The sequence below is a fragment of the Protopterus annectens genome, chromosome 5.part1 (assembly GCF_019279795.1).
Source record: "Protopterus annectens isolate FY-2018-M chromosome 5.part1, PAN1.0, whole genome shotgun sequence".
Lineage (NCBI taxonomy): Eukaryota > Metazoa > Chordata > Ceratodontiformes > Protopteridae > Protopterus > Protopterus annectens.
The window spans coordinates 271,759,655-271,785,653 of record NC_056736.1 but is presented as its reverse complement, the minus strand read 5'-3'; the positions used below and the strand labels follow the sequence as shown (position 1 = coordinate 271,785,653).

Here is a 25,999-nt window from a genome sequence, read left to right as displayed (position 1 = left end):
TAAATATGAAAAGATTTTTAATACAATTTCATATATTTACCTCTAGACCCCTAGGAAACAATGTTCCATAATTGAGAATGAACTTACTTTCTAACTCATTCAACCTCCTCACCATATCACCTCCCCTAACTAACACAGGTTGTGCCAAAATACTAAAGAAAAAGGAACTAGTGCCACCCCATGAATATTCACAAAATGTTCAGCAATTGGACTCTTAAAGTTTCTATTGATAATATCCCTTAAATGTTCCATGATCCTAACCTTTACTGCTCTTTTTGTTTAGGATGGCTGTATTTAATAAAATGTGTATGTAGTACTTTAAAAAATGTGTATGCAGCATTTTAAACAAGATGTAATTTTTCAATTAGTATTTAATTGAATTAATTGGGGTTTGAACCTATGTATATAAAGATGGTTGTTTGTAATTGCATATTGTCCGTTGAAGGCGAATGGCTGAGGTACCAGTGTGTTAAAGTAAAGATAATTCAAACAGTTCTGCTGTGTTCCTGCTTTTTTGTTTTTTGGTATATGGTTTGGTGAGTGGTGGTTTTGTGAAGAATATATATATTTTTTGTAATGTCTTTAGATATATACAATTAGCCTGATGAGCCACAGTGATCATCTATTCTGGAAAGTTGGACTTTCCAATGTATAGGAAAGTCATTACACCTTTAGTATGGAAAACAGCCCAAATCAAACATCTCTCTAAACAGTCAAAGCCCATCAGCACATCACACTTCTGTCCCATCTCTAGTCATCCACTCTAGGAAAAATTCTTTAAAAAAAAAATTTATATCCAGCTCTTACCTTCCACCAAATGATATAAACTACTCATTTACAAACAATACAAGCTGTGGTCTGGCCATAGCACAATGACTACTCTTTGATCCCTCTCTGATGAAATACCATCTCATAGGTCTCTATAACTATCTCATAGAGCTTTTCCTTCCTTTATAAATGTAAGTCTTTCCTTTTCATTAATTGTGGGACACTGGTGTTGTTAATCATATTTTAGTATGTTAACTACTGTTACTTGTTATAATGTTACTCCACATCGTTATATTTATTTATTTATTTCCATTTGCCGACTGGAAATAATTTGATAGAGCTAAAAGCCCACTTTCAACAGAGGCCTGGAAGAGAAGCTGAAGAGTTAAACAACAAAGGTAACACAAAAATCAGCTGCACATGGACATTCTTGAATGTATACTCAAAACAAATACATATGTACAGCAAAAAAAAATAAGTAATGAAGGTTAAATGCAAACACAATGACAGCACATGGCAACAGTTAAACACAGTGTTAGGAATGTAGAGACTATAGTGGTTAAACAAAGCAGACGAAGAGAGGGAAAACTAGGATGAATAGAGGTTGGGGATAGTATGAATAGAGATTCAGGTACAAGGAGAGGTCCAAGTGGAATTTAGATAAGTTTTCAGACTAAACATAAATTGTTTATATTTACTGTCATGACTAAGATCTAGTAGAATAGAATTCCAAAGCCTGGCTATATGAACAGAGTATAAACAGTCACCAAAGTGGTTGTTTGATTTAACAACTTATAAGAGGTTTTCCACATTAACAATTTACTTAAATCAGCCAGATAAGCATGTTCAAATATATTATCTGTTTTTCTACCCCAAAGTTAAGATCAAAAAGAAGAGCCACCTATTTTCTAGGTGGATGGATAAGCAAAACCTCTTTCAAAAACTGTTTGACACGAGGCAGAGCAGAAGAGGGGAGAGCTAAGGTCAGACAGCAGAAATGGCCAAAGAAAAATCTTAATAGAAAAGAAAGAAACAAGGAAAGGCCAGATGTTAATACCTCTCACAAATATTTTAAAACGAAAGACATCCAGGCCAAATACATGCCCTACTTCTTAGTACAGTTCTTTTTCTTTCGGCTTTTCCCAGTTAGGGGTCGCCACAGCGGAACTCCGGTCCGCTAATGATTGGCAGTAGATTTTTACGGTGCCGAGGTGCCAGCTCGACGCCCAACCTTCAACGAAGGCACACCCATTTTACGCATGTCTTTCAAACGCCACTCGACCGTGGGGGGGGACATGCATACTCCACACAGAAGGCACTCCAGCCGAGAATCAAACGGGAGAACCTCTTGCTGTGAGGCAACAATGCCACCGCTGCACCACTGCGGCTTCACCAACTAGAAAATCTTTTCCACTTATTCGTATATAACTTTCTAGTAGCAGGTTTCTTAGCCTTCTTTAGTATCTACTGCTTGTCCTCAGAAAAAAAAGGTACCTGGAAGGTATTAAAATTATGTCATCTAGACAACTGAAGAATTTTAAGGACAGGGAGTTATCAACCAACTCCTGTACTGGGTGAATAAGTCCACTTTATGGGGAAGCTGTGGTAATTGCCCATTGCTATTTTTAAGAGAAGGGAGAACCAAAGTTGCACAGACCAAAAGAGGTCACCACAATTATATTTCAGGAGTGCTTCTGGATCTTTAGAAGTATTCTGGATATCAGTGCAAAGGGTGGTACATGAGAATTCGAAAGCATCTGTCTTCCATGCCTGCTTGCAAGGAATCTTACAGCAAAACTTATTTAACTGTCTATTTTGAATGCAGGCAAGCTGATTTATTTAAGGAATTCATCATAGCTGCATGAATTCCTGGATGATCCCCTGTGTGCAACTTTCATTCTTCAGGGTCTGCCCTGGACCTGCTCAGCTTGTCTGCAATAATACTTTGTTCTAAGAAAATGTAGGAGACCTAGAGATGTTGCATTACAAGCTATCATAGCAAGTCTGCAGAGATGGTAAGATCTGGTACCCCTATAACTCTAGTGATCTATGTGATTAAAGAGGTCCTGAGGACCAAAGATGATTTAAGTCTTCTACAGAATTTATTACAACTATCATCTTGATATTTATGTATTTATGTAAGTTGTAAATGTCCCACAGAACTTGAAATTTCACCCCCCCCCTTCCATACATACAGATCTCCAAACAATGTCTGAGGCATCTGTGACAGACGGAGTAGGAGGAAGAAGGGATAAAGGGAGACCTGAGTTGAAAGATAACTGGTCCACCCATCTAAAACTTCCTTCCTACAAATCCCAGCACAAGATTGCAATCTAACAGGTCAAAGTAATTTACAGTTACAAAAGCCTTCATACTTCTTAAATTCCACTGAAAAGAACATTTACAAACTTGTCCCTTGATTATGCAGTACTCTGACTGCTGAAATACTAAGCACCACTGGGCAAACTGTATTCAGGAGACAGCTAAAGGCACATCTCAAAGCAAAGAATACATGCAGTTGTTTCTATGGTACAGGTTAACTATTTTGCTTCTTGTACATGATAACATCCCATGTGATAGTAGCAGTTATTGCATGTTTCTTAAATGACACTTTAATAACAGCTCTACACTACCTCAACATAATATTATTCTTAAAGATTAATCTCTGTGTACTTTTGTATATTTTGTGTATTTGTACATTCGAAGGATACCAAGATCACTGTATAAGTAGTGTATCTATATTATTTTTGTGTAAAGGCCCAGTTTATGGCTGAAAAGGGTCTTTGGACAAGTCCACCTACCTGGTTAACATATTGAGTAAATCAATAAATAAAATATTAATTACTTGACTCTTGCACCACAATGAGGGATGTCTCCTGGGTGTCTATTCCAACAGACTTTGGTGATTCTTTCACAACTGTAAAAACAGAAATGCAATAAAATGTTTAAGAGTGCAAAGGATAGTATTCAAAATTAAACTGAATAATACAGACACAACCAGACAAGCGGCAAACACAACTATATTCTCAAGTGTAGGCATTACATAAAGCAGCGAGGATCGGAACAGGGTATCATCTGCGATAGCTGATAATAGTGACACATAAACAAGAACTAGTTTTTGGCAATAATAAATTAATATACATTTTTAAATTAAACTAGTTTTCTTCAGAATGTTGAATTATCTCAACTATATAGAGTTTAGTGTAGCCAAGTGCATTAGAAACAGGGAATGCACACTGTTAGTCATCTGATCTTTGTACAGACATTAGGAGCAAAAATTTCAGTACCATACAAGATGGACCCTTGATAAAAGTCTGCTGCACAGTTCACCTAAAAGTAATAAAAGGACCAGCACAAAATGTGATGTGACTAATCCTGCTGAGTATTTTAATTCTAATTAATGGTACTTATCTTCCACTTTTTCTCCATTTTTTACATGCGGTCAAGGTGTGATGTCAGCTACTATCAGCTCTCTAAATACAGTGTTACTTTTCTGCAAACTGAAGTAAAAGCCACAAAAGGTCAATGGCTTACAAACCCTAGTCTGTACAGAACAAGATGTAAATCTCCAAAAAATGCTGAACGATAGGACCGTTAAAAACCTCTTTAATAAAAGTTGTTTAAAATAAGATAAGTGTTTTCACTTTGTTTCACCACAAAACTTCATCAGATAAATCTGAGGATGTAGGGCCTAGAAATTATGTAAGACATCACTCCTCAGTAGTCAATCAAAGTGTCAAAACTGAGCCACCATCCCTTAAAGGGAAACTTGCTTTATCTTCTTAAAGCCTTTAATTCTAATAGACTTTAAATGGAAATGCATTCATTAATGCCTGGTCAAACATCAGCTTGAAACACCAGCTGCCAAAATACTTCTCTTCTTTCTAGAAATAACTGCTATGGGCCTCCTCTTGGTGGATCTGCTTGACAACCACAAAATAAAAATGATGGTCATAGAATTCTGTTATGTGTTTAGTCAAGACTTTCATGATTTTTTTATTTTCGTATATCATAAAGATGTTCATACATCCTTTCAAGACATGTTCAGTCATTCCAATATAAAATCATGGACATACCTGACAAAGAGCAGCGTAAACCCCACTTTGCTGTTACAATCATATTTTTCTCTAACCTGAACATGTTGTTATTTTATCCAAAGAGAATCACCCACTTGGATCCACTCATAGAAAGAGCAACACCCATATCTGGTTATTTTACAGATGTTACTGGTTATATTATAAGTACTGTACCTTCCAAAATCTTCTTCTGAAAACCACCAGAGGGCATTCTGGATGTAGTTGTAGAAGTTCCCTGTTTTCTTTAAATAAATCCCAAGTCTTCTTAAGTATCCATTGTAATAGTCTGGTGGCCTTGGTTAAAGTCGGTAATAAAGGCGGCCCCCAGATCGCCAGTTTCAGTGATAATAGCACCACTGTTATAGAATATTGGGATGTAACTGCTTTAGCTTCCCTACTTCTCTGTTCATTGTGCATACACGGTAATTTGCACGGGTTTCTTAACTGCGTGCCCCCCCCCCCCCAACCTGGGATTAAACTGCAAATAAATAAATAAAAAACAAAGTCTATTTTGTCCAGTGAAGCTGGTTATCTTTTTAACTAAATAAAAGCTCCAGGAAGCAAGAACCTGACACCCTATGTCCTTCTGTTGCAATTGGTGAATTATAACTTAGTTTTTATAAAGTTCTAAGGCTTAGTGTTAAAATGTGTGTGCACACCAACAACAAGGAGTTCTCTTATTCTAACCAATTGCCACTAGATGGTGCCATAATATCTTGAATTAGCCTTACACACACACACACACACACACACACACACACACACACACACACACACACACGCACACGCACACGCACACACACACACACACACACACACACACACACACACACACACACACACACATTCTTCCAGTCCCAAGCATTCACTGCTTAAATTAGTAAATTTTTGCTTTTTACTTTCAGCATCCTCTCTATACTAATCACAACCCTCTCTATAACTGCCTAACAGCCCTGCTTACAGTGATACTTATTTAAAGCATTCCAGAACTACTTAGATTAATCTTTTGTTAGATACTGATATCTTAAGCTTATTACTCACCTTAAACTGATAGTTTTTCAGCTCTTGTCCCTGCATGGGCCTTGCCCGCTCCATTTGCTATGCTCACGTCGCTCACTACCCTGCACCCATTCCTGCCCACCCCCCATAACATTAACCTTATACCTACCCTGACCCCTCCCACACCTCTCTTTCACCTATCTCACAACCCCCCTAATTATTCCTCCAGTTATACCATACCTGATAACTACTCTACCTCCCCACCCATTCTAAATAGGGCCATATAGTGCTCCATCTCCTACACTATACCTATCCTGCTCATATTCATTCTGTTATCACACTGCAATCAACCACCATCACATCCATCACTACTATTACTATGACCTCACTTAAACCACATTTATCAAGTTACTCGGACATCCACCCTAGCTTATTCACAGCTAATACCTCTATAATATCCAAAGTAAAAATTCTACTTCTCCAAAGACACCCCCATTATCACACCACCACCAGCAACTATACGATTTTTAGGAAAAAATAAGATAACCCACATAATTTGCGAAAGCATTATATCCCAGTGTGGTGATATACAGCCCCCCCCCCCCCCAGTCCTAGGAAACCTAGCAAATCTCTCATGCTATCAACCATAAATCTCCAAAGCCTTATAAACAAGATACCTGAACTCCAGGCATGGATGTCACAAAACAACCCTGGTATAGCAGCTACTGAAACCTGGTTGAAATCATATGTAAAAGACACAATTTCTCCCCCCAGGCTGCTCACGCCTAAGAGCCAATCAGCCCCACAGGAGAGGAGGGGGAGTAGCAATACTCTTTCCTAGCAAATATACTGTAATTCCCTACTCAAAACCAACACCCAACTTCTCCCCAACCATAGTACTAATCTCTATATTAAAACCTAACAATCATAAAAACATTTACATAATTGCTTTGTATATTCCTCCAGGAAACAACATACCAATATTAGAGAACATACTTGCCTGGACATCCCAAAACACAGACAATGAAACCATCATCCTAGGTAATGTAAACATTGATTGGCTAGACATTGCCCAAAAGAACCCCTCAAAAAACTTAAACCTTTACAACTTATCCCAACTAATTCAAGACATCACCAGACCCCACAAAATAACAACTGGGGCTCCACAACAGACTGGATATTAGTGTCCAACCCTAACAATATTGCCACTGCAGGCATACTACCTAATACCATTAGTGACCACCACCTAGCATATATCCTACGCACATCTACCCAACCCCAGGCCAACACCAATACAAATCAATTAGAAATTTGACTAAGTTACAACCATCCATATTTAATGAAAACATAGCTAAAGTGAATTGGGAAGCCCTTAAATTCCTACCACTTAATGAGGCTGTTGAATTCTTTAACTCAACATTCCTCGATATCCTAAATAGTCAAGCACCCACCTGTCAAAAGCAAATAAAACATAACCAGGCAAGCTGGCTCTCAAAATCCACAAAAGAAGTCATGCCCACAAGAGATAAAATCTGGAAATAATGGCAGAAAAACAAAGACCCCCCTCAACTCTACTACAATGCAAGAAATGCCATAACCAGGCAAAACAACTAATAACCAGAGATAAAAAAGCCCACTACCTCCACCTACACAGCCAACATAAAGATAATGCCAAAAAATTCTGGTCCTCCAACTATTACACCCAGGCTTTCAAAGCAACCCACCCCCTCACCCAGACAAAACCCTTGACAAACTTGCCACCCTCTTCAATTCCTACTTCACTAACACCATGTCTAACCTAACCACCAACTTTCCAAAAGTTAGCATAACCACTGCTAAGACAGCTGATGACCAAATCATCCCAGAAAACAATCCTGCCCTCAACTCCAACCTAAAATTCGCCCCTGTACCCACTGCCACAATAAAATAAAATTTACTTAAGCTAAAACCCTGTACTCTGGCCCCTGGCAATCTACCCCCACACTTCCTGTACTAGCTTCAAACTCTATAGCTTATCCCATCAGCATACTCATTAACAGATCAATTAAAGAATCCCTAGTCCCACACATCTGGAAAAAAGCATGCAATTCTCCCCTTACACAAGGCGGCACCAACACAGGCATCACAAACTTTCACCCCATAGCAATTTTCTCACCTCTCTCTAAAATACTGGAAAAATGCATCCATGCCCAACTCTTCAACCACCTGCTTGAAAACCAAAATTTTATCAATCACTCAGCATAGTTTCAGACTGGGAAATAGCACTACTACTGCCCTCCTCTCCTTCCTTGATAAAGTTAACCAGGCACAGTATTCTGTCAAAAATCATCGTTTCTCTTTTCCAAGAACTATCCAAAGCTTTTGATATAATTTCCCACATCATCCTTCTCTCTAAACTATCTACTCTCCACAATTCACCACCTACACTACAATGGTTCAACAGCTATCTATCTAATAGGCAGCAATCCACCAAATGGCAACAGTCTTACTGTCCCTTCCTCAATACTTCCACAGGGGTACCCCGAGGCTCCATGCTTGGTCCTCTCTCATTTAGCATCTTTATTAACAACTTTCACTCCACACTCCCACAGTGCTCAGTAATCCAGTATGCTGATGATGCTACAATAATATGCACTGCAAATTCCAGCTCTCAAGCATGGTGTTTTTGAAATTCAAAATAAATAAGGATAAGATAAATATTCCTTATCTGGATGTTTTTTGGTCCAAGGACTTGAATAATGGCCATTATGTTTCGAAGATTTATTGAAAGCCAATTTACTCCAACTCCTTCCTCCATTTTTCGAGTGCCCATCCCCTTGCTCAAAAGAAATCGGTAGTAAAGGGACAACTTGTGAGGGCCGCAAGAATAGTCACCCTGGAGCAACACGTCTGGAAAGAGTGTGTTACTTTGAAGAACATGTTTTTGGCAAGGGGTTACCCCAAAGAGTTTTTAACTGACATTAAGGAGGAAGTGCAGACAAAAAGGAAAAGGAATTACTATATCCTGATACTCATAACAATGGTGCTCTTGTCACTGAAACTGGTGAAGAAGACAACAATGGAATTGGCAATCTGAAGAGCACCTTTTTACTGACTGTTGAAATGAGCGAGGAGACCTGTTTTCAGTTTAACAGCTTCTTTATTAACTGCCACATGGAATGTTACAACGCTGTGTTAACTGCGGTGAGTAGAACACGCCCACCTGCAGTTGCTATGGCCAACCAACACATACATAGCATAACCAGATCATTAAACCAACTGATCTACATCCTCTCCTTTTAGTTACTCCTTTGTATGAAAACCAACTCATGCTGTGTATTGCAAAGTTGAACCACAATGACTCAAACTTAAATAATGAATAATGAGCTAGTAAAACAGACGGTATGGAACAAAACGTTCAGCCTTCCCCACTGGCTATCTAACATGGCAACTGAATACTAGATAAGTAAGAACCAAAATACAATGCATTAATACATCACATGCCTTTTTTTTTTTTTTTTTTTTTCCTCTTAAGAACAGTATTTGGGGTTAGGCTTACAAATGCGACCTGAACGTGTCACATAGGGGGTATCACTGTGTGTCTTCTTGGTGGGAGAGCAAGCTACAGGAACTTGCTGCACACTGGAATGCTGAGTATGTGCAGGCATTGGTTGAAGTGCCTGCCGGGGCCATGGAGCGAGGGAAGGAGTGTCCGGTGTGGCAGGGTCAGCTGGATGGGAACAACCATCGGCAGGATCGATCTGTCGAGGTGGTGGTGGTTCACCAACAGGTAGGATGTGGCGACGATTTCTCCTGTAGATGCCACCATTAGATTCGATGATGTATGAGCGTGGCTCACTGCATACCTCCTTCACTGTGCCCAGGCGGTCATGTCCCTTAAATGCCTGCAACCTGACCACTTGACCCTCTCTGAGTGGTGATAATGGGCGGCTTATTGAGTCGTAGTACTGCTTCTGAATGAGCCTTTTCTTTTTAAGTTGCACATTGACCTGTTCCACATCCTTTGGGGCTGGTTCCAGCAGATGGGTGCTGACAGGAAAAGTTGAGCGAGTCTGCCTGGACATTAGACGTTCTGCGGGTGATCCCAACGTTTTGTCACGCGGGACATTTCTGATGTTCAGTAGGTTGAGGAAAACATCTGTCCCATCTCTGTGAGACCTTTCCATCAGTAGCTTGGCACTGCGGACAGCCCTTTCAGCCAATCCGTTGGACTGGGGGTACTCTGGGCTGCTGGTTATGTGGACAAAGTCCCACCGCTGGGCAAACACTTTAAAACGCTGACTGGTGTATTGTCTTGCATTGTCAGAAATCAGGGTGTGAGGTACTCCGTGGACGGAGAAGTGTCTTTTCAGTTTTGTGATCACCGCTGCTGAAGATGTGTCCCGGAGAAGGTCAATTTCAAACCACCCTGAATAGGAGTCGACCAGCACCATGTATTGTTGTCCATGCCATTTGAACATATCCGTGGTGACCGTAGACCAAGGCAGGGCAGGAACCGGATGTAGTTGTAGAGGTTCCTTTTGTTGGTGTGGTCGGGTACTGTTACATACAGAGCAGGAGAGCAGCTCTCTTTCGATGTCTTTGTTCATTGCAGGCCAAAATACAGTGCCTCTTGCTCTGCGCTTTGTGGCTTCTAAGCCTGGGTGACCTCTGTGCATAATATTAATATATTCTTGTTGTAGGGAGTCGGGGATGACCGTCCTGTGACCTTTAACGACAACGCCGTTTTCCACTATCAACTCTTCTCTATATGGGAAGAATGGACGCACAGATGGAGGAACCTGGCAGTCTTTGTTGGGCCAGCCACTCTGAATCACTGTGCTTAGAGTTTGCAGGACCTGGTCCCTTGCCGTGTGGGATCGTAGCTCCTCCAGCCTGGCTGTAGAGATGTAGCTGACAGACATCACCTCGTAGTTGTTATTTGCACTTTGAGTTTGGGAAACACTGTTGCTTGGGGCTCGTGACAGAGTATCCGCAAGGTACATGTGCTTACCCCTCTTGTAAACAAGTGTTAGGTCATAAGCTTGTAATTGCAGTAACATCCTCTGTAGGTGAGCTGGGGCAGTGTGGATTGGCTTCTTTAGGATTGTAACAAGGGGCTGATGGTCTGTTTCAACTACCGTGGGTTTTCCGTATATGTAGTCTCTAAACTTGGTACACGCAAACACAACTGACAACAATTCTTTCTCGATTTGTGTGTAGCGTGTCTCGGTATCGGTGAGCATGCAAGATGCGTATGCTACTGGCTTACCACTTTGCAGACATGCACCACCCAGTCCGTAATGTGAAGCATCACAGGTTAATGTCACTGTCTTCTTTACATCAAAATACGATAGGACTGGTGAGCTGGCTAGGCATGATTTGAGGTGTTCGAATGCTTGTTGATGTTGTGGGAGACCTATCGTCTCATCACCTCATTCAGTTACAGAGGGAATTTCTTTAGTTATAGATGCCACCTTAGGACCCTTGGTTTCACAACAAGAATCATACATAAAGGACTCTTGGCATTTTTTAGAAAAACTCAAGGAATTCAACGATAGTAGTATATTTGATCCCACTCAACATATTATTTTTAGTTTGGATGTGGTGTCTTTATATACATGCATCCCCCATGAGGAAGGGGTTGAGGCCATACGACAGTTCTTGAGTAAAAATAAAAAATATGACACTGGACAGATTTCTACTATTTGTAGGTTCTTGGATATTTTATTACATCATAATTATTTTATTTTTGGAGACACCTATTATAGACAAAAAAGAGGGGTGGCCATGGGGTCACCAGCCGCTCCTTCGTATGCAAACCTTGTAATGTCTTGGTGGGAAGATGAATTTCTTAAACCTATAAGAAACATTTTCAACATTCTATTATATTATAGATTTGTGGACGACATGGTGTTTATTATCAAAGGAAATAATGATACAGTTCTTGAATTTCTTGCAGCTATTAACAACACAGTTGAATTTTTAAAATTCACTAAGGGAGAAATAGGCTTGAAAATTAGCTTTCTAGATATCCTTTTTTGGTGGGATTTATCTGAATCAAGATTTCACAGTGGCATTTTTAGAAAAGAAACATTCACAAACAATTATTTACACTTTAGAAGTGGTCATCCGTCTTACACTATAAAGAATATACCAAAAGGGCAATTCATAAGGGCCAGTCGGATGACTACTAAAGATAGTGATTTTCAAGAAGAAATGGACTTTATTATGGCCATGTTCATCAATAGGGGTTATGACTTTTTGTTTTTGGAAAATATAAAAAAAGAAGTGTTGGGAAAACGTAGTACTCACTATCAGGCTATATTAAACAACAAAGATAGCCTTTTTACTTCAGGAATATCAAATAACGAAGAAAATAAAAAAGTAGTTTGTTCTTTGGATATGACCATGGATAGTGAACCTATCAAAGAGGTTTTGAGAAAAAACTGGAGAATTTTGCAGGGTAATCAAGACATTAGCCATATAGTTGGAGAACAGCCCAACTTTGTGTTAAGGAATAGTTATAATATTAAAAGAGCTTTAGAGAGTAACCACTACAATAAAGCTGGTGAAGCTAGTATTATACAAACGAAAGGCATGTTTCCTTGCTTTGGATGTAATATGTGCAGATTTATTCTGCAAGGTCCCTATATTACGATAGACACCATGGATAGAACTTTAGAGGTACCACAGTACGTCAATTGTAATACTAAAGATGTCATATACATTAGTTTTTGCAGCAGTTGTACTTCATTTTATATAGGAATGACGACTAGATGTTTAAAAACCAGAATACGTGAACATCTGTATAGCATTAAAAGCAAGGACATTAATAATGCCTTATTTAAACATTCTCTCGTTTGTCATAATTTTAAAAAATTTCTTTTTTCAGTACTAGAAGTTTGTCATTCGGACCTGAGGGGGGGGCGATTTCAAGAATTTTGTCGAACAGAGGGAGACCATGTGGCAAATCAGATTAAGATCTGACCAACCCCCAGGTCTCAATGATTCAATAAATATTAAATGTTTTTTAAAAAACAAAAAATTATTTATTGATAAAAATATAGTAAAGGAATTTTTTATTTAGCATGTTTTTTAAAATCAATGATCATTTTTTATTGAATAATTGAATGTTAATTAATGAGATGTTTATTTAAACTGTGAGTGTGGGATTTTAATGCATTCTGAAGAAGTTTTTGACGAAAGCGTGTATTGAGTAAAAGTTATTATGCTATTTTGCTGGTTTATGTAGTTTTTACCTTTGTATTTGTGCACCTTGCCAACTACAATTTAACCGTAGCTGCATTGACTGTTTCCTTTCTTGACCAGTATTTTTTGGTTCTGGTTCGTTGGATTTATTCAGTTGTTGTGGGAGCCAACACCAGATGGTATCCTTGTGTATTAGGTGCCTGAGCGGTGCTGCAATGCTGCTGAGATTTGGGATAAATTTTCCCAGGTAATTTACCATACCAAGGAAACGCTGTACAGCCAGGGAATTTTGGGGAACTGGCATATTTGTGATAGCTTCCGTCTTTGTGGGGTCGGCCCTGAGACCTTCTTTTGTGAACATGTGTCCCGCGTAACAAACTTGATCCAGACGGAACTTACATTTGTGGGGGTTTAGTCGGAGTCTGATCTCTCGTGCACGGTCAAGTACCTTCTTTAGGTTCGTGTCATGTTCTGCAACATCACGACCTCCCACAATGATGTCGTCAACTATGATGGCACAAGGGTAGCCAGCGAATAGTTGCTCCACTGAGCGCTGGAAAACCTCACTTGCTGAATTGATGCCAAAAGGCATGCGTAGAAACCTGTAGCGCCCAAAGGGTGTGCTAAATGTAGTTAGCATTGATGACTTATGGTCGAGCTTTATCTGCTAAAATGAGCTCTTCGCATCAAGCACTGAGAACAGAGTCGCACCTGCCATTTGGGTGGCAACTTCCTCAACACTGCGCATTGGGTAATGGGGTCTCTTTAAAGCCGTGTTTAAGTCTTTAGGATTAATGCACAGCCTTATCTCCTCTTTGTCTTTCTTGTGTGCTACCACCATTGATGAAACCCAGTCTGTGGGCTCAGAGACCGCTGTAATGACTCCTTTGCTGGCCATGTTTTCAAGTTCTGACGTAACTCGGGCTTGCATAGCTATAGGAATGCGGTGCGCTGGCCGGATGACGGGCTGCACCTCAGGATCTAGAGTCATGGAATATATTATTGGAAGTTCTCCAAGCTCATCGTTGAACACATCATCATAATGCTCACGGACATTTTTTGTAAAATCAGTGTCAGGCTCTGTACTGACCTGGTGGACATGAGGGCTCAGTGTGACAAGTCCTAGACGTACACATGCTCGAAACCCCAGCAGTGGCACAACATCACGATCCACAAGGAAGAACGGTAGTAAGTGTTGTTGTCCATCCAGTGACAGAGAAAGTGTAGCAGAACCGGCTGTTTCGATCTTGCTGCCTCCGTAGGCCACTAGGTTTATTGTTTTATTGCATGTCAAAATCTGTCCCTCATACAGCTGGAGAAAAGTGCTTTTTGCCATCACATTACATTTTGCCCCCGTGTCGATTTTCATTTTAATAGGCTTATCTCATACATACAGGGTGACAAATCCTTCATCCTGGTACTCTACTTGGGTATTTACATTGTCCACAACTGCAATGGGCTCAACACCATCTACATAGAACGTATCATCATTGTTGATGTCCAGCTGCTCCAGCTCTAGCTGATGCACGGGTTGTTTGTTATGGTATTCTTTAACAAACCTTTTCCTTTTAGGATGTTCATGTTGAGGCTTGGATCTGCAACATTTTTTGTAGTGGTTCCATTTTTGACATTTGTGGCATTGCTGGCCAAACGCAGGACATTTGTCTCGCTGTGCAGGGTGGTTGCCTCCACAATTGTTGCAGTTCCTGACGAGTTTTACATCCTGCCCACTTACAGGCTTATAATTTGTCCTGGGACGCCATCTGGTGGAGCTGCAGTGCATCCACCGTTGCGGCTGGCTGTTTGGCAAGAGCCCTAGTATTCTCCTCAGTCATTTCATAAACACGACAGATAGAAATGGCTTTGGATAGGGCCAAGTCACTGTCACGTAAAAGGGCCTTCCTTATACTGTCATTATTTATGCCACAAACAATCCTGTCACAGATTAACTCATCTGTTAAATCTCCAAAATGACAACTTTTGGCTTTAATCTTTAAATCACTAATAAAAGACTCAATAGTTTCACTTTGTCTCTGATATCGGGAATGAAACTTGTGTCTCTCCATTATTTTATTATATTGTGGGTTGCACATTTCCCGAAATTTCTTTTTTAAACAGTCGGGGTCCTCTCTGGACTCTGCTGGATGAATAATGGTTCCGTCCTGCCCGTCTCTTGTGGGTGGCACCCTAATTTCTGCGGCATAGACAAATGAGCGTTCCCTTTCGATGGCTTCTGCCCCTGCTAGATTGAGGAGGATATAAGCTTTCGTTTTGTCTGGTTTATCTGAGTGGGCCGCCTCAATAAAGATGTCATACTCCCTTTCAAATACGTGCCAATTTTCAGCAACGTCTCCATCGAAGACAAGTGGGTCTGGTCTGCGAAATCCTTCCGCCATGCTCTGTTAGCCCATTAGCCACTTGCAACGCGTACCTCTTTTTTTTTTTCTTGAACGAGGAAATATGATGAAAAAATGCTCATTGGCGAGCAACTTCTGACACCATGTTGAAATGAGCGAGGAGACCTGTTTTCAGTTTAACAGCTTCTTTATTAACTGCCACATGGAATGTTACAACGCTGTGTTAACTGCAGTGAGTAGAACACGCCCACCTGCAGTTGCTATGGCCAACCAACACATACATAGCATAACCAGATCATTAAACCAACTGATCTACACTGACTTTAACCAAGACCACCAGACTATTACAATGGATACTTGAGAAGAACTGGGATTTATTTAAAGAAAACAGGGAACTTCTACATCTACTTCCAGAATGCCCCCTGGTGGTTTTCAGAAGAGGGAAGAACTTAAGGAACATGTTGGAAGGTACATACTTAATTACAATGTGATCAGTAATGTCTGTGGAATAACCAAATGTGGGCATTGCTCATTCTGTAACTGCATCCAAGTGGGTGACTCTTTTTGGATAAAAAAACATGTTTGGGTTACAGAAAAATATGACTGTAACAGCAAATGTGTGGTTTACGCTGCTCTTTCTCAGGTACGTCCATCATTTTATAGTGGAAAGACTGAAAGTGTCTCTTAAAAGAAAGGATGTATGAACATCTTTATTATATACTAAAAGGTAAAACAATGAACTCCCTAGCTAATCATGTAACAGAATTCCATGACCATTATTTTTATTTTGTGGTTGTCGAGCAGATCCACCAAGGGGCTAGAGGAAGCCCGTAGTGCTATTTCTAGAAAGAAGAGAAGTATTTTGGCAGCTGGTGTTTCAAGCTGATGTTTGGTCAGGCATTAATGATTGTATTTCCATTTCCAGTCTGTTAAAATTTAAGGCTTTAAGAAAATAATGTAAGTCTGCCTTTGAGGGAGTGCTGGCTCAATTTTGGCACTTTGATTGACTGCTGAGGAGTGATGTCTTACATAAATTCTTGGCCCTATGTCCTTGGATTTATCTGACGGTGTTTTGTGGTGAAACTAAACAAAAGCACTTATCTTATTTTAAACAATTTTTATTAAAGAGGTTTTAATGGTCCTATCTATTATACAGCATTTTTTGGAGATTTGCATCTTGCTGTTCTGAACAGACCAGGGTTCGTAAGACGCTGAGCTTTTGTTACTCTTCTGCCTTCTTGGGCAATCATGCTTAACTGTGGCAGGTATTCTTTCACTCAATCAACTTATCTTTTGGTTGAACATCCTTTGTCCTCTTGTCTTCTTCCTGTCTTTCCCAAATCTGCTTCATCACGTTATTTCTGGCTTTCCTGCACATGTGATTAAACCACCACAATCTATTCTGCTTGATCTTCTCTGCAAATGGAGCTACTTTATCTTTGGCTCCAATTTCTTCAGTTCTCCATCATTTACAGCTTTTATAATTTGATATATTTGTTAACAGTGGAAAGCAATTCTAAAACATCTAAATGAAGAAATAAATGTGGTAACAAGATGTACTAACTGTAAGAACAAGTGCAGATGTGGTTAACTGAAGGTAAATCATAAGGATTCAATATTTATTATAATATCATACAACTGACAGGTTCATAGGTTCAGAGGTGTATACTACGCTAATAACACAAAGGCCTTTGTAAACCTAGCTGTGCATCCCAAATGTGTCCCAAAAGTTATATACTTTAGACGTGGTGATTGGATTTACTGACTGCTTCTGTCCATCACAGACATAAGCACCAGAACAGGGCTTTAATTTTCGATTTCCCACCCAATGGTCCAAGTTACTCTGAAATACAGTTAGGAAGGGACTTCATTTCACATGCATGGTAAGCCTATTCCAGAGAATGTGAATTCTCAGAGATACATTTCTGTCTCTCTATTTTATTTATTTATTTTTATTTTACATTTGTTGATCGGGATAGTCCGACTGGATGCATGTCCATTTTCAGCGGAGGTCCGGGAGAAAAGCTCCAAGGGTAAGAAGATACAGCATTGCATAATACCAACATTACATAATACAAACAGACTATTTACAGAGATTACATAAGTAAGCAAGTTAAACAAGTTCCATAGTTTAGAGTTAATCCCAAGCATAAATCAGGATTAAATTAAATTACACAGTAAATTGGTTAACAGATTTTTAGCCAAGCTTGATACAGTGACATAGCCAGTTAAGTGACAAATGTTGTTTGAGTCTAGTTTTAAATTGACCTAAGGTGGAAAGTAAGGTAATATCAGCTGGAAGAGAGTTCCAGGATCTACTTACAGAGTTTGCAAAGAGAGAGTCACCGGCTGTGTTATTAATTTTGCTAGTCTGAATTAGTTTGTAAGAGGATCGAAGTGGTCTAGGATTGTTATAGGGGGTGATAATATTTTTAAGTGCAGGAGTATTGTTCGGATTATAGAGGATTTTATAAGCCATAATCAGTTGATTATACTGGATTAGGCTGGGTAGTTCAAGCCACCCAAGCTGATTTAGATTGATGCAATGATGTGTCCTAAATGGCAGCCCAGTGGCAAACCTGGCAATGTGATTGTAGCAAATTGAGAGTTTGTTAAGGACAGTCCTGTTTAAACTCGATAGTAGAGTGGATGCATACAGAAGGGTTGAAAGAAGGTGAGAGCGAGCTATGGCAATTTTAGCTGGAGGGGTTAGGAAGGCTTTTATTCTGTAAAGTGACCCTAGTTTTTTATTGATGGTTTTGATAGTTTGGTTAACATGTAGGTCAAATTTTAGATTATTATCTATGATGTCACCTAATAGTTTTGTAGAGGGGTCAGGGGAGATTATTGTGCCATCATTTGAATTTATGGTAAAGGTGAAAGTGGTAGACCTACGTATTGGTGAAAATAACAGCATTTTAGTTTTTTGGAGATTTAGGATCAGACGACATTCAGAAAGCCAGTTTTCTATTGTATTAAAGGTGGTCTGGGAAGCTGACCATAACTCTGTTGGAGATGTGGCCGAGCAAATCAGAGTAGATGTCATCAGCATATTGGATACAGCTGACTTTTAGGATGACAGTATAAAGGTCGTTAATGAAGATGGAGAGCAGTAAGGGCCCTAGTATAGAGCCTTGTGGTACTCCAAGGGTGTTAGGTAGAAGGTTAGAGAGTTTGTTCTGCCAGAGGACAGCCTGCTGTCGACCATTCAGGTAGGAATGAAACCATTGAAGGGCTCTAGTATGTAGACAGAATGTTTGCAGGGTGTGGATTAAAAGTTTGTGATCAACCATACTGAATGCCTTGGAAAGATCCAAGAAGAGGGCTGAGGATATATAATTATTGTTGCGATTATGGTTTATGGTGTTGGTAAAGACTAGGAGGGCTGAAGTAGTGCTGCAATGAGGACGGAAACCATGCTGAGTGTCTGCCATAAGGTGATTCTGGATTAGGTGGTGCATGAGTTGTCTATGAATACATTTTTCCATAATCTTTGCAAGTGGAGAGAGTATAGCTATTAGCCTATAATTGGAGAATTCAGAAGAGCTGCCTCCTTTGTGAAGTGGGATTACATAGGATATTTTAAAGATGGTGGGAATTTTAGCTTCTACTATGGTTCGATTGATTAGTATTGAGACGGGGTAAGCAATAGCATCAGCTGATTTTTGTAGGTACTCGGCAGGGAGTTGATCAGCAGAAATTGTAGTGAGTTTTAATTTTTTGATCAAGGTACGGATAAGTGAAGTGGCAGCTGGTTGGAAGCTGAATGCACGTAGGTTTCTAGGGGTGCTACTTTCAGGACCAGGGGAGCTAGGAGGTAGTTGGCTAGCTAGGGCTTGAATTGTCTCAGTAAAGAATCAGTTAAAACTGTCAGAAACATCTTCAGTGGGTTTTATCAATAGTAGCAGCAGGGATTGGGGTTGAAGTTTGTCCAGGATGTAGTAGATTATTTAAACCTGCCCAAAACTTCTGAGGGTTACTTTGATTTACTGTCTGTAAATTACAGTAGTATTGTTTTTTTGTCTTGTAAAATGGAGTTTTTAGTTTCGTTCATGGATTGCCTGCATTTAATGTGATCTTGGGGGTCTTTAGAAAAATGCCATAAAGCCCATACTTTGTTTCTAAGGGTAATTTTGAGTTTAGACTCTTTAGAAAGCCATGGCACAGTTTTTGCCTTTATTCTCTTTGAACGAACAGGTGCATGCAAATCAAGGATCTCAAGAAATTTGTTGTTAAAGTATGCTACTGCTTCCTCTAAGGGGAGGTGTTTTAGAATAGACCAATTACATGAATTTAGTTCTTGCTGGAATTTGGCAGGGTCAAAGTTTATTTTGTTTCTAACCTTTCTGAGTAAGGGTTGTTGGGAATTAATGGCTTTGTGCTTAATTACATAGGTGAGAAGGCGATAGCTTAGGTCATCAGGGAGGGTACCAGAGGAGTACAGTTGGGGGTAACTATTTATGAGTACCCAGTCAAGTATCCTTTCTTTTTGGTTGGGTTTACCTATCCTGGTAGGGGTGGATATGATTTGTGTAAATGCATGCAGGATAATATGGGTGGTTGGGGATTCTGAGGAACAGATGCCCCAGTCAATGTTAAAGTCTCCAAGTAGTAGGGTTTCTTGGGGGTAGTGACATGAAAGCCAGTGCAGGATATCTTCAAGTGTAGATATATTGTTACCTGGGGGTATGTACATACAGATGATATTAATGCATTTAGTTTTATTAAGTTGCAATTTGGTGGCAAGAATCTCCGAATTATTAATCTGAGGTGGTTGTATTACATCTATGGTGACATTCAACTCAGATTTATAGAGTACAGCTACTCCCCCCCCACTTCCTGGAAGCATGATCCAGCCTGTGTATGTTGTACCCAGGTGGTAACACTTCATTGTATGTAGTGTTAGGTTTTAACCAGGTTTCAGATAAACAGAGAATCTCAGGGGAGTGGACATCCAGAAGTGCATGCAATTCATGTACCTTGTTATTAATGCTTCTAATACTGAGATGACAGGCTAGGAGAGAGTTAGTTGGCCTATTAATTGTAGGTTTGTAGCTTAGATTGCAAGTAGAGGGGGTATGTGTATCTGAAGTGGGTGGGCCAGGGTTGGGGTGAATATCACCACCAAGTATTAGGTTAAATCTATACTTGGTGATGAACTTCAGGAATTTGTTTATTAGTTTGTGGTAGTGTTTGGATCTAGAGCTAATGTGCCTGGGGTTGAGATGTTGATAGACTGAACAAGATGTTGGATAGGACCTGGTACTGTAAGTATGGTTGAAGGTGGGAGGATTTACAGCTGGGGTGATAGTATGGCCTTTTGGAACCTGAAATCCCATGAGAAACTGGTTTTCATACAAGGTAAGGAGGTATGGTGCGAACAAGAGGGGTAGTAAAGAGGAGTATATCATTATCTGTGATTCAGCTAGTGAGTTAAGGAACTGTTTTACCTGGTGATGCAACACCAGAAGATAGAGTGGTGAGGTAAAGGTACTGGAAGGGGGATGGGAGAATGCCAGATGAAAGCTAATAGGTGCTATTAAAATGTAGGAGAAGAATGGGGGTGGGAGTAATTATCCCAGATGAAAGCAGATAGGATCTAGAAAGTGGGGGAGTGGCTACAGTACTATAAATTTAGAGGTACTGGAGGCGGGAAGGGATTGGGGGCAGGGAGGAGAGCAAAGAGAGCCCGAGCGCAGCGAAGGCGAACGTAGCGGGGCTATTGCAGTTTACAAAGTTTCCTAAGGTGTCCTAAAGCTATAAGGTAAGCATTATAGTTCGTAATGTAAGAGTCAGTTTACTTAAGTTACAGGGGAAGGAGGCAAACACTCAAGTAGAAAAAAAGAGCCCTATGGCTGACCAAAATGGTGACCTGCTTAATTACACAGCACTGTAAGTGAAAGCTTAACAAATGCTTTTTGTGTGCAACCTACTCTGCTTAAATGCTGAGAGAAACTGATTGCAGTCCTGTAGACACCGTTTTGTAGGGAACTGTAGAGTTCAAACTGAGTCACACCAGGATAGCCGAGGGGGGAAGCGAGAGGGAAATCCTAAGCACCTAGATTTGAAACAAAATTTAAAATTTAGGTCTTTAGATCTAGTAGTTCTGAAGATGTTTGTTTTGCAAATGTGCAAAAGGTTCATGACAGCTGGATACAGGCGTGCCTTGTAGACCAGTTATTGATAGCCTCTCATTAGTATGAAAGAGACAGAGTACAGAGACAGAGCTTTGAAGAGATCCGCATACAACACTGTGTATACTTTTCATAAGTAACCTTTGCACACATTCAAATTGCTGCATGTGTCTGGTCAGGAATATACTTGGTGGGCATTATAGTCAGTGATGGGTCTGATGAGGGCCGAGTGTAGTGGTACAATGACATCTCTGGACCTAGATGTCATGCCCTTACTTATAAGCTGAGCGACACAGAAGTTTTTAATAGTTATACACTAATGACAATTTTAGTAGATTTTAGTAGTTACCCACTAATCTAATTTCTAAAAATCTAGTCACCCCTTGCTTATATGCAGATTATGCTATCAAGAACCTTCTGACATTACTAGGAAGTAATTATGTCATGTCCCTTGCCTCTGGCAGCAACAAACAATTTTAGTTAGGTTCAATATATGAAATTTCAATTTAAGCTATAATAAGAAAGTACTGTTATGGCATATTTCAGTAAAAATGTAAAAATAAAATGTTACAGTCATTTAAAAGCATGTTTAGTGATAAGCAGTGTCAGCATCTTTAAATATTATTGAAAATGCTTCACACTTTACTGATCCTAACTTTCTTTGATGTCATAGACTATGAAGTATAACAGGCAACATCTAAGGTGTTGCTAACATTATCTTTCCAGACTACTATTTCACTACACATCATACAGAATCACATTTACACCCTAATTTGAATTCCTTATGCAGATTATAGTTACATGGAAAATACAAACTTCATACTGTTGGCCTGCTGCCATTTTCTTTCTTTACACACAAATTCAGCCAAGCTATATTGCTAACTTTTCTGTTTTTGACAACAGCTTTCGTAGGTCACTACAAGATACATATAGAGGGCACCAAAATCACGTATTTTGAGGCTGTGAATTCCTGCAATAAAAGGAGTCATACTGACACTTGAAACAAAAGTCCTGTATAACATATGCTATATACCAGACAAGACAGAAGGCTTCATATGTGAAAAAGGATGGGGGGAACAAAGTGTTTCAGTAGCATTAAAATCAAAAACACCCTTTTCTGAAGACTTACTGTTGTGATAAAAATCTTAATCACAACTGTGCACTTGTCAAATTGTCTTAATTAACAATAAATCTTCAAAAAAAAGTGTTGTTGCTTTTAAAGTTGCTGAGACTTTTTACTCCCCATACAGTTTTTATTACGACTAGTTATCCGTCTGGGTAGCTCACTCTCTGCATTTAGTTGCAAAATTAAGATGTCTTGGATCATCACTCTAGTTACAGTGAAAATCGTATGTAAGAACTTTCCTGTTACTGCCAGGTGCCACCCAAGTGTCAGCAACTACAGAACTGCATCAGAGACCTCCTAAAAGCTCTGGAAACTGTAACACACTTTGTGCTGCCACAAAAATAACAAAATATGTGGAATAGCAAAGTGTTTCACAGATATTAAAGCTGTTGGTTATTTTTTCTGGCTATTGGTTATGTGGTAGATAGGGGTGTGTTACAGCTTTTAAAGCAGCTACATTTTATCCACGACTACACTTTTTGTGAAGTGGCAATTCCTTTGGGCTGCTAGAACCCCCCCCCATATTAAACAGGCTTATGATCAGCTCTTGAATCATGATTAGTCTGGTTGGTGTTCAGAAAACAGACGATATAATTCACATACTGAACTTCAGACTCAGTATGAATTTCTGAGGATGCTGGTTGATATGAGGTGCATTTGTCTTTAGATTACTGGTTATATAATAGATTGATATGTCTTATAGCTTTTACAACAGATGCACATTTCCCATTACTACACTTTTTGTTAAGTAGTAATACATTCGGGCAGCTAGACCACCCTCTTGTATTAGAAAGGATCATGACCAGCTCTCCAGTCATAACCTGTTTGTTTTGTGCTCTTAAAATGGGTTCAAGGAAATTTACCTGCTGAGCTTCAGTCTTAAGATAAATTTCTTGAAAGTATAACAAACTGGTTATGACTGGTAACATTAACATAACTCTATTTTTTATTTATTGTTAGAGAAGGGCATAATCCTCTATTTTATTTATTTTTATTTATTTTACATTTGTTGACCGGGATAGTCCAACTGGAGCCATGTCCATTTTCAGTGGAGGCCCGGGGAGATAAGCTCCAAGTTATTAGACATAATAATACAAGTAAAGCAAGAGTACATAAGTAGTATTACCAAAGAATACATAGGCAGACATGAGATACACCTGGTTATAGTCAGGAGAAAATTAACAATAAATAGTTAGTTGGGTTATTCACATTCATGTTGAGAGTTACCCGGGCTTGTTGCAGTGGCAAAGCCAGTTAAATGCCATACGTTGTTTGAGTTTAGTTTTAAATTGTCCTAGGGAGGAGAGCAAAGTAACATCACCTGGAAGTACTTCCAGGCTCTGCCTGCAGCGTTAGCAAAGAGGGCATCTCCAGCTGCGTTCTTGACTTTGATTGTCTGAATTAGAATTTTTTGTTCAAGGATCAAAGCAGTCTTTGATTGTTGTGGGGGTGATAATATTTTGAATGGCTGGTGTGTTATCTGGGTTATAGATGATTTTGTTAGCCATGATCAGCAGGTTATATTGGATGAGACTGGGAAGTTCTAGCCACCCAAGCTGTTTTAGGTTGATACAGTGGTGTGTTTTAAAAGGCATTCCAGTGGCAAACCTGGCAATATGATTGTAACAGGTTGATAGTCTATTTAGTACAGATTTGTTTAGATTGGAGAGAAGGGGGGAGGCGTATAAAAGTATTGAGAGTAGATGTGAGCGAGCTATAGCCATCTTAGCTGGAGGGGTTAGGAAGGCTTTTATTCTATACAGTTACCCAGGTTTTTTATTGATGTTCTTGATTGTTTGATTTACATGTAGGTCAAACTTTAGGTTATTGTCAATAATGACACCTAGTAATTTTGTAGAGAGGTCAGGGAAAATTATTGTCCCATCTTTTGCATTTATGGTAAAGGTGAAGGCGGCATACCCATGAGTTGGAGAGAATAAAGTACAGTTTTGTACCTACCATAAATGTAGATGTCTGATAGATATGCAACTGCAGTCCTGACATATGGGTTGTCCTGCCTCAGGCAGCCCCTCGGTCGGCCAGATTCCAAAGTCTGGGTCCGGCGTCGGCTGGTGTCGCCTCCTCCCCAACGTCACAGCGGCTGGAGTATAAAGGCATCCACCGATGCCATCTTCTTCAGTGTTTCTTGCCCCAGATGCCAGGTGCCCTCCAAGGAAGGCTAAATTTGTGAATGTATAAGCAAAAAATTTCAGACATACACAACAGTAATAAACAGATACACCATAATAGATAACCCCAGCTGAAAAGGAGAGGGGGAATGGACCCAAGGGAAAAAAGCAGTGGGGTAGGAGGGAGGGAAAACCTGACTGCAGTTGCATATCTATCGGACATCTACATTTATGGTAGGTACAAAACTGTACTATGTCCTTCAAGAATGCAACTGCAGTCCTGACATATGGGTTGAATACCATAGCCAAGCTGGGGGTGGTAGGATCTATGCTAGGGATGGTGTAGCTAAAAGACCCTGCAGGACTGCAGAAGCAAAGCCTGCTCGGGATCTGGAGTATAAAGGCAGGTTGTAGTGTCTGGTAAATGTATGCACGGAGCTCCATGTAGCAGCCTCTAGAATGTCCTTTGTAGCCACTCCTCTTAGAAAAGCTGTGGATGTGGCTGTAGCTCTGGTTGAGTGTGGCCTAATATTGGCTGGCACACCCTTTCCATGGAAGGAGTAACAGAATCCATTTTGAAATTGTTTGTTTGGAGACTGCCTTTCCTTGCACTCCGGCAGCATAGGCTACAAATAGTTGGTCAGACTTCCTGGTGGTCTTTGTTCTGTCCAAGTAGTAGTGTAGTTGTCTGTGTATGTCCAAAGTATGCAGCAGCCTTTCCCCTTTATTTTGAGGATTGGGGAAGAAGGTAGGCAGGTGAATTGCTTGATTTAGAGACACCCTGGATATCACTTTTGGCATGAATGAAGGATTGGTCCTTAGAGAAACTCTGTCCTGATGAAAGATGAGAAAGGGAGGTACTGCCATGAGGGCCTGTATCTCCGAGACCCTTCTTGCTGAGGTAACTGCCAACAGGAAGACTGTTTTCCAGGAGAGAAATTGCATTTCTGAAGATGCTGCTGGTTCAAAAGGAGGAAGTGTTAATTTTTCCAAGACGTAGTTGAGGTCCCATGCAGGAACTGGTGGTTTTCTGGGAGGTTTGATATTCTTTATCCCTCTTAGAAACTGTCTTAACAAGGGATGAGAAAACACAGGTGGGTCACAGTTGTAATTTGCTGAAATTGCTAAAGCATGAATTTTAATGGAAGAATATGAGAGGCCACTATGAAACATTTCTGTCAAATATTCTAATATCTGAGGTATGCTCATTACTAATGCA

The 25,999-nt window shown here is 39.9% G+C and overlaps 1 protein-coding gene across 1 annotated transcript in view; it reads right to left on the bottom strand.

Annotated features, from left to right (window-relative positions):
- The window catches only part of LOC122803144, a 429,252-nt gene that overhangs the window by 310,313 nt on the left and 92,940 nt on the right, over positions 1–25,999 (bottom strand). The window contains exon 4 of the mRNA XM_044072765.1: positions 3,614–3,685. Within this exon, the coding sequence (XP_043928700.1) occupies positions 3,614–3,685 (72 nt within the window). The remainder of the gene's footprint in view (positions 1–3,613; positions 3,686–25,999) is intronic.